Consider the following 10155-nt stretch of genomic DNA (forward strand, 5'->3'; position numbering starts at 1 on the left):
ACTCCACGTGTAAAGATAACTGATACGGTCATTTTGGTGCACGGCGTGAGCTCACCTAATTTTGCAGCTTCTATTTAAACATTCTATGTACTGTAGCTTTTTAGCAGTTGCAGGGTTGGCAAGTTAATTGTGTAGTCTTCTATATAATACCATGCCTGAACACATATGCACTCATCAACAGTCACCACACACGACATCGGCACACTCAGCTGGGAGGCTGGTACACGGTCTAGAGAGCCACACGATGGAGGCGCCGTTTGAGACGGTTGACAAGTTCGAGTCGTCGGACAGTAGCACGCTAGCCGTGGCTTCGGATCTGGTCGGGACACTGTTGCGGTCACGCAGCTCGTTCCCATACTACGCGCTGGTGGCGTTTGAGGCCCACGGCTTAGCAAGGCTGCTGCTCCTGTTACTCCTCGCGCCTCTCGCGGTGGCGCTGGAGTATGCCGTTTCGGAGGATGCCGGAGTGAAGGTGCTCGTCTTCGCAACCACGGCAGGCGTGCGGATGTCGGTAATTGAGTCAGCTGCGCGCGCCGTTCTGCCGCACTTCTTTGCTACCGATGTCCATCCGGGATCATGGAGAGTGTTTTCGGCATGCGCGCGGCAACGCGTCGTGCTCACGGCCATGCCGCGGGTCATGGTGGAGCCGTTCCTCAAGGAGTGCCTTGGCGCCGACACTGTGGTGGGCACCGAGCTCTCCACATGGCGTGGGCTGGCCACAGGGATGGTGGACGCCCACCGTGGGGTGCTTGCCGGAACCCGCAAAGCCGAGGCATTGCGGCAGATCTTCCACGACGGTGATATGCCAGACGTCGGTCTTGCCAACCACGGCTCCGACCACCCATTCCTTAGCATATGCAAGGTTAGTTACCACACAAAAGATTTATTTTGAAGTCAACCTGTGTTGTGCTATTCTGCACTAGCAAATAATTAAAAATCACAAAAAGAAAGTTAGACATATACAGAGATACAGCCGGATCCGTATGTGATCGTTTCTCACTCGTGCGGACTACATGGAGCTTATGGTTATTGGCTTCAAACGTTGGAGACGGAAGTACGGCTATCTTCAGCCGATTTGGATGGCGAACTATTAGTAGGCTAGGTGTGTAAGCATCGTAACCTGTTCTTTATCACGGGATGTGTTGTTTCACAGATTTTTTCTAATTTTGGCTCAGTTTTTGCGCATGCATCGACTGATGCAGAGGCCAGAGGTAGTCATCCTTTTCTGAAAAAATTAAAGTTAGACAAAATTAGCAAATTTTTTGATACAAGAAGAAAATAGTTAGACATGTAGAGAAAATAGTTAGATAGACGGAAATAAGTGGACAGCCAATAAAATAAAAATAATAGTAGAAAGAAAACTTTTGTTAGACACCAAAGAAAAATCATTAGCCACTAGAAATATGGTTAGGCACCAAGGTCTAGAATTAGTTATTCTAGTTCTATTTAAGGCTATGAGTAACAACCACTGCGATATGTCCACGCTCTTGTGAAATAATAGTGACACAACAATTTGAATTCCTCCAAATATTTGAATTCGAGTTACATATGAAAATTCCAAATAGTATTTGGTTGTATTCCGTAGTAATCATGGTAAGCGCGTTTTTCGGCCCCCGCGGCAATTTTCTTGTGTCCGGTAGCCAAAACCTTGCGTGGCTTACAGATAGAACCGTGCCGATCAAAACAACTTTGACATTGTCAAAACTGCTTTCTCAGGAGAAACTTCAGTAAAAACAATTGAAGAGCATAAGTAACTAGTTGGAGATTTGGATACAAATTTAAAATGGTGCCGGTAACTAGAAGAACACATGGACACATTCACCATTGGATGATCAATTTTTTTCCTCCGATTCATATTAATTGACCCACACTTAATACAACTTCCGTACACAAAGTTGTATGTGACCGAAGGAAGTACTCCATCCGTTCCTAAATATAAGTCTTTTTAAAGATTTCAATATGGAGTCCATACTGACCAAAATGAGTGAATCTACAGTCTAAACCAATTTCTTATAGTCGCATGTAGTTCATAGTAAAATCACTAGAAAGACTAATATTTAATATTTAGGAAGGGAGGGTGTACTACTATTATACCTGACTGATGCGGAATCGTGGTTACTTTGGTAATCAGAATACAGATTTTCTTTTATAGAACTGTTGAATAATACTCCTACCACGACCTTCTAATAAAATGGCAATGAGGATGTACTGCGCATTGTGATCAGTGGGGATGTGTTGCCTCTTTAAGAGCATCTTCAACAGGAGATGCGCGCACGGGGTATATTCGCTTTTTAGAGCGCGCGGCCCGGTTTCGCGCGCTCCGGCGGTGGCGGCAAACTAGCACGCGCGGGAAAAGGCGGCAACTTGTGAGCTAGATTTGGCGCGCCTCTTCGCGCGCGTCTATAAAATTACAGTGTCCTCTGCCGCTCTCTCTCACTCTCTCCACTGCTTTTTCTCCTCGCCACCAACACGTCACCACCGCGCCACCATGCCGCCTCGCCGCCGGGGAGATTCCTGCTACCGCGGCGTCCGCGTGCATCCGTCCGGCACCTATTCCGCCTCGATTCAGTCGGGCGGTGGCGTGCGCCGCGGCCACGAAACCTTCGACACCGCCCAGGATGGCGCCCGCGCGTACGACGCTGCGGCGTGGCGCCTCCGGCGATCCTGTTGGGACATGAACTTCATCGCCATGACGACACGGGAGCGGGCACAGGAGTTGGCGCCTTTCCCGCGGCTTAACACCGACGAGGATCGTCGCAAACACCGGAGGCGGGAGCGCCGTCTTAGCCTGGCCAAGATGGACGAGGAAGCCATGGCGCTGTGGAGGCAACGCTTCCCGCAAGACATCATCAACGAAGAACAGTTCTGCGCCGAGAGGAGGGCGGAGAGGGAGGAGAGGAGGAAGGAGCGAGCTGCCTATCGCGAGGACAAGCGAACGTGGAAGGCGGTCGCTAAATACAACATGGCGCTAGGAGATGCGTCGTCCTGGGAGTCCCGCGATGAACGGTTCCTTGACGCCTATGCTCAGACGTCGGAGGAGGACATCACCGAGGCAGAGTCCTAGTCTGAGAAGAAGTAATAGTAGTTTTATTTTGTATCGTAGAAGCAGGCTATGTGGACGTAGTAGAACTATATATCGTTGAAGAAGCCTAGATGTACGCATTTTGTATCGTAGAAGAACGGCATACTTTAATAATTTATGATGATCTCTCCAAACAGGCACAAGCTTATCGCCTAATGTCCCTTCTATTAAGTCCCGGCCGTGAGGCTTATCCAGGGGATGTTTTTTATTTGCATTCACGCCTTTTAGAAAGAGCCGCGAAATTAAATTCTCTTTTAGGCGAAGGAAGTATGACCGCTTTACCAATAGTTGAGACTCAATCTGGAGACGTTTCTGCCTATATTCCTACTAATGTAATCTCCATTACAGATGGACAAATATTCTCATCTGCGGATCTATTCCATGCCGGAATTCGACCCGCTATTAATGTGGTGTTGCGAACTTTCTTCATATTTGTATGCTATGATCGTCTCAAGAAATAAAATATAGCGCGCTTGCTGGAGCGGCTAGGCCGCGCTTTATTTTGCGGCGGCCGCTGGAGCCAGCACAGCGCCGCGCGCAAAACACGACTCGCGCGGCACGGTATTCTCATTTTTAGCGCGCTGCGCGTTGCGCACCAGTTGAAGATGCTCTAAGCAAATTGAACATTGCATTAAATAGTTGTGATAAATAGCGGGCTATGCTAGATAGTTGTTGTCCTCCGAATAAGCTATAGAAGGCTATTTCAGAACTTTTTCAGACAATTATACATTTAATTTTATACCATATCATTTGGCGGTGTGCTGCACAAACCGCTATAGCAAGGCTAGAGCTGGGTTATGGTCGGCTAGTTAAAACATGCATCAGAAGTCAGATTTTTTTACAACTACCGCACATTTTAAACCATAATGTTCAACATCGAACCAGTGCATTGACTATTAGCAATCCTTTTCCTGAATCAAAATAACTAGTCCTAGCAAGCCTAGATTAGACAATTACTTTACCTTGTGGCGGTGTGGTATTGCAGGCAGCATACATCTTAAAGGCGGCTCCAGTGGAGGCCGTGAACATGAACCAGCTGCGGAAACCGGTCATCTTCCACGACGGCCGCCTCGTGCCCCATCCAACCCCTCTCGTCGCTCTACTCATCCTGCTGTGGTTCCCGGTCGGATTCATGCTCGCCTGCCTCCGCATCGCTGCCGGCGCTCTACTACCCATGTCATGGGTCTACTATGCTTTCTGGGCGCTGGGCGTGCGCGTGGTAGTCAGAGGCACGCCCCCATTACAGGCGCGCCGTTCGACGGGGCGCAAGGGGGTGCTGTTTGTTATGTCGCACCGTACGCTGCTTGACCCAATCTTCCTCTCGGCTGCTATCGGCCGGCCGGTTGCGGCTGTCACCTATTCGCTCTCTCGGCTCTCTGAATTCCTGTCGCCGATCAGGACAGTACAACTCAGCCGCAATCGTGCAACAGATGCCGCCATGATCAAGAGGCTCATAGCGGATGGCGACCTCGCCATTTGCCCCGAGGGGACGACATGCCGGGAACCCTTCCTTTTGAGGTTCTCAGCGTTATTCGCTGAGCTTACCGACGAGGTGGTGCCGGTGGCGATAGAGGCCCATATGGGTATGTTCCACGGCACGTCCGCGAGGGGTTGGAAGGTTATGGATCCCTTCTACTTCTTCATGAACCCATGTCCAATGTACACGGTAACATTCCTGAGCAAGCTACCCACGGAGCATACATGTGGCGGCGGAGGCAAGTCCAGCCACGAGGTGGCCAACTACATACAACAGCTCATTGGTGCCACACTCTCCTATGAGTGCACAAGCCTCACAAGGAAGGACAAGTACATGGAACTCGCAGGCAATGAAGGCGTCACCGCTGTCAAGTCACCGACACTGCCTGACAGTTATGGCGTCGTTGCTGTCAATCCTGAAGAGCGTCGTAAGAGGTCTTGCATTTATTTGGTCTATAAACCTCAATTTTAAATTGTTAATACTTACTCGTAATATGTACTAAAATAATTCCTCGCACTCTTTAGTACACAAGTCCCATAAAAATATGTACTCCAAGCCTGTCATAAGGGAGTATGATAGACCTCTATCATGCTTGTCTCGGACTCAGTAGTATCGTACGTATCATAGTCTCGCAATTTATGTATTTGTACAATCTTAATATAAACCTGCGTACAAGTTGTATTTGTCATCATTTTTTTGTAGTTTTACGTGTTATCATATGGTATTATAGCTGATACTGGTATAACCTCACTCTCCTTTTTTTAAGAAAATCATGGGGATCTCTGCCTGAAATTTATTTTCGACAAAGGGAATATATTAATATTACAAAGATACCAATTACACCTAGCCTGTGTACAAACCACGGTTTTGGGTACCGAGCGAAATTCCGAGCTCTCGCGCGGTTACCGCGTTTACCGCACCCCCTCGAGAAACACGCATACCCAGCAAAAAATCTCGAATGATTTGAAAATTTTGAATTTAAACGCTCACAGTATAGTTATAAGAAAGGCCATCTCTTGTTCATCCACAGACCTGTTGGTCGCCTAGTGGTAAAGCTAACCTTTCGTGATCAGGTAGATGCGGGTTCGAATCTTGGCTTACTCATTTTTAATTTCTTTTTGAGGATGCGAAGCTTTAAAAAAGTTAGGAGTAATCTTGGCTGACTCAGTTTTAATTTCTTTTTGAGGATGCGAAGCTTTAAAAAAGATGCTAAATTGTGGGTCGACTAGGAGTCGAACTCACCACGTCTGCGCATGTAATCGCTGCGGTTGGATAGCCACTAGGCCAGGGATAGGTCATTGATAATTATGACTGATAAGCGTATCTATATGTACTTCAAAAAATTTGAATTCAAAATTTGATTTTAAATTTCGTCCGATTTTTTTCCGGAATTTCGTGGTTACCTTGGTAACCGCAAATTCCGGTGCCCCACGAGAAAAAAGCTCCGTTTGGGATCGAAAACCTTGGTACAAACAAGATGACCAAAAGTATCAAAAATAAACACATCCAATGTCCCGGTTGCTGACACCAACTGAGACTAAAAGGCTCCCATGTATCAGCAGCAGCTAGGCGCTGTTCTTTTTTTAAGGAGGGGTTTAGGGGTTTTATATTGTGTTTCCCCCTTTCTTTTTGTGTCCATCGATCATCTTTGGTTCCTTCACTAGTGCAGAACCGACCTTTAGTGCCGGTTCGTAACGGCCTTTAGTGCAGGTTTGCCAACCGGCACTATAGAGTTGGGACTAAAGCCCCCCCCCCTCCCTTTAGTGCCGGTTCGTCACGAACCGGCGCTAAAGTGACACCACGTGGCACGAGCCAGACTCGTGTGCGCGTAGGACATTAGTACCGGTTGGTAACACCAACCGGTACTAAATGTTTTGGGTTTTTTTGCTTTATTTTCCATTCCATTTTTTTGTTTGCTAGTATTTCACGATACTACAAATTGTACACGTTATGCATATATATAAATAGATTTTCTCGTACGTATAGAACCACATATATATATATCATCGGATGTCTTACAACCAACATCATTATTCACACATACACATGTATATTCATATACAATTTCTCCTACATATGTTGCCTTGGTGCCTCCGGAGCACGATGACAAGTGGTTCATGGGGGCGGTAGTGGGTAATAGTATTCTCCTTTGGGATTTATGACCTGGTCGAGCAAAAATCCAGATATTTCCTCTTGAAGTGCTAGTATACGGGTAGGAGCTTATCCCACACCTCTCTGAACTGTTAAGAAGGAGATCAATATGCATGTGTGTTAGTTGTGTGACTAGATATCGATAATGGTGTGAATACTGTTCTGACAAACGTACCTAGTCTTCTCTATCAGATCTGCTCCTTTTGGACGTCATCATGCGAATGTTCTCGCATACGTAGAATGCACACAGATTATTCCCCGACGCCTGCTTCAGGGCCATTATGAGAATGGAATTGAATCAGATAATGATTAATCAAGCATGATAATTAATTAATGATATTGAAACAAGAATTAAAGAGATGGTAGCTAGCTAGTACTACTTAATTACTTACCTTTGGTCGATGCCAAAACAACTTTTATTTCCATTCGCCTGGAGTCACCTTGATGAACTTTGCCATGCCCTGCCCGCCGGCAAAGAAAATTAATAAAGGGGTTATTAAATAGTTCATATTAGGAAATGATGAACCAATAATAGGCCGAGATATATATAGTTAATAATGATTGAAATTACCTGTTGACTATCCCCTTTACGATGGTGAAGTCACTTTCTTCTTTAGTTAGTGAGTCCAGTAATTCAAGTTTTCCTTCCTCAACTTGAATGTCTATCAAGACCCAGTGCCAACTGCATGCGGACACGTTTGCATGTCTTAAATATGCGGGCATGTGCATAAAATTAATCAACTACCGTAAACCGTATATACTTAATTATTAACATCTAGCTAGCTAGTAAGAAAAAGTAGAATTTGTAGTACAAAACAGTGTGACTCACGGGAAGTTGTAAGGAAGTAGTCTATCTTCATTGCTATTGAGGCTCTTCAAGAACTCTACCATACTTTTCTCTACACCTGCTTGATAAAATGGAAACTTTCATATGTTCTAATTAATGGTATTTGGGTCAATGAACCCAATGCCATAGCGTCCAGATTTTTTCATTTCATACATCTTCATCCTGCATATAATACCACAGAAAAGAATATAGTGAGGATAATTACATGTAATGATTGATCAAAATTATCACTACATAATTAGCTTGAGACTTAAATTACAGAACGAAATCACTTACAGACAATAGCAACTGACGATAGACTTGTCGAGTGCGTCTTGATTGTATAACTGACAAAGTTCTGTATACTCAATGGCCAGAGCTTTCTCATGGTAATAATGCTCATCCTTGACATTCACCATGAGGGACACTCAATTCGAATTCTTGGTAATGTTCATGTACCATTGATGCAATTCATACATTCTCGTTCGGAGGTCCTTGACCTTGTCTGGATGGACCAAAGGTTGGCCCCAGACATATTTCCATTTTATTTCCGATTCTTTAAACGGAGACATGGGCTCGATTTCGAGGAGTTGTCCAACAGAGATCTTGAGCATTTCAGCCTGCATTATATGCTCCTCCATTATTACCACATCGCCCTGGTGGGGAACGCTAATGGTTTGCCCACAATAATATTTGGCGCGCGTACTCCTCTCATGTGTTGTTGGCACAACAAGCAGGGGGATCGCTTGCGCCGCCTGCTCTCCCAGCTGGGGAACGGTTTTCCCGCATTTTTTGCCAGCTGCTTGTTGGCTCGAGCTCGAGCTCGCTTCCTTCTGTAGCCGTGCTCGATGTAGCTTCCTGATTTGACGCTCATAGTCTGAGTCAACAGGCTTGGGAGCTGGTGCTCTAGCCATACGAATGAAGTGGTCAATCGTTTTCTCAGGCACTTTTCTCCTTTGGCGGCGGTGCCGGTTTAGGTCCAAAATGAGCGTCCACTTGGGCCTGCACTATGACTACGTTTTGCTCCTCGGTCATGTCGTAAGGCCTCTGAGGAAGAGGAGCGAGGCTTGGACCATATTTATATCGCTTATCTCTGCCTGTACTTCCTGTACTACCTCGACTTGTACCGCTACGCACCATAGCTGCGGCGTGTCTCTTCTGCGATTGCTGAGACGGCAGAGACGGCTGACATGGCTGACGCTGTGCTGGACTTGAAGCAGGAGGAGTGGCCTGACGCTGTGCCGGACATGAAGGAGGAGGAGTCTGCTCAAGCGTTCGGGGACTTAGAGGAGGTGGTGGCGGACTTAGAGGAGGAGTCGGCTCACGCGTTTGTGGACTTGGAGGAGCGGGAGTCTGCGGACTCGTGGCGGACTTCCAGGAGGAGTCGGCAGACGACGCGGTGTCGGTGGACTTGGAAAGATGATGCAATCCTTTCTCCATAGGATTGTATGATGTACGTCATCTCCTAGTGTGCGCTCGCCGTCACCTCCAGCAATGTCAAGTACTAGCATCGAATATGGCTCCACCACTTCATCAACCATGACACGAGCATAGCCCTCTGGTATCGGGATGCAATGGAAGGTTGCTTCAGGGGTAATTGTGAAAGCAACGCTGTCCGCCACCTTCATGGATATGTTTTTCATTTTGGAGTGTAGCTCACAGTTAGTGTTCTCTATGATGTCATCCACAGGGTGGTATGTATCCGCAAGTGTGTCACCCGGGGCAGAACCAACGCTGCTTCTTGGCATGGATGGTATGGTGCTATCCAATGATGGACGATCATCCGCTTGCTGCTGTCGCTGCTAAGACCCCCTTTCCTGGCTAAGTGAGTCGATCTGCTGCTGCTGCTGCTGGAATTTGAGTGCCAAGTCCGCGTGCCTTGCTTCTAGGCCCTGAAGGCATTCTGCGTCCTGCTTCCTCTGCTCCTCCTCCAGCTTCCTCTTCTTCTCCTCCTCCATCTTCTTTCTTGCATGGGACCTGTAGTCGTCATTCCAGTCCGAAAAGCCCTCATACCAGGGAATAACGTCCATGCCTCGTGTTCTTCCCGGGTGTTCAGGATTTCCCAGGGCGCGCGTAAGCTCGACGTTCTCTCTGTTGGGCGTGAACACCCCCACTCGAGCTTCTTCTATTGCGTCAAGTATCTTTTGTTCGGCTCCTTTTAGACTTGCCTTCTTCGAAACCAGGCCTGTCTTCGGGTCCAATGCCCCCATGCGCATAGAACCAAGTTCTCCACCTGGGGGGCCAGCTCCTAGTAATCGGAGTGACCCCTGCACCCTCCATCTCTTGCTCAGACTTATCCCACTTAGGCATTGCCACCGCGTAGCCACCTGGACCCAGCCTATGGAACTGCGTATTTTTTGCTGCATTGGCCTTATTTTTTATCGAACGTTCCTTAGATATTTCTGAATCCTTGAATTTCACGAAATCGTCCCAGTGTTCTCTTTGCTTCTCCAGTGTTCCCGTGAATTCTGGAGTCTTCCTTTTTGTAGCGAGGTAGTTGGCCCATAAAGTTTTCTTGTGGGTGTTGAATGCAATTGCCATCTTCTTAAGAGCAGCGCACTTCACTTTGTCCACATCTGCTTTAGTGAAATAATCTGGTAGGGTGAAATGTTCCATCAG

The 10155-nt window shown here is 47.0% G+C and overlaps 1 protein-coding gene across 1 annotated transcript; it reads left to right on the top strand.

The window, feature by feature from the left end:
* Window positions 1-244: 244 nt before the first annotated feature.
* On the top strand, window positions 245-5139 carry LOC119349920 (glycerol-3-phosphate acyltransferase RAM2-like). Its single transcript, XM_037618013.1, has 2 exons — window positions 245-862; window positions 4068-5139. Exons 1-2 carry the CDS (start codon window positions 245-247, stop codon window positions 5028-5030), a joined length of 1581 nt encoding a protein of 526 aa, XP_037473910.1. The 3' UTR covers window positions 5031-5139.
* The last annotated feature ends 5016 nt before the right edge of the window (window positions 5140-10155 follow it).

Source organism: Triticum dicoccoides, chromosome 1B (genome assembly GCF_002162155.2).
Source record: "Triticum dicoccoides isolate Atlit2015 ecotype Zavitan chromosome 1B, WEW_v2.0, whole genome shotgun sequence".
Lineage (NCBI taxonomy): Eukaryota > Viridiplantae > Streptophyta > Magnoliopsida > Poales > Poaceae > Triticum > Triticum dicoccoides.

Bases quoted from the DNA above. Each gene is read 5' to 3' on its own strand.
- LOC119349920 (XM_037618013.1), top strand. From the start codon at position 245: ATGGAGGCGCCGTTTGAGACGGTTGACAAGTTCGAGTCGTCGGACAGT. The intron at 863-4,067 runs GTTAGTTACCAC...GTGGTATTGCAG, and splicing joins CATTCCTTAGCATATGCAAG to GCAGCATACATCTTAAAGGC.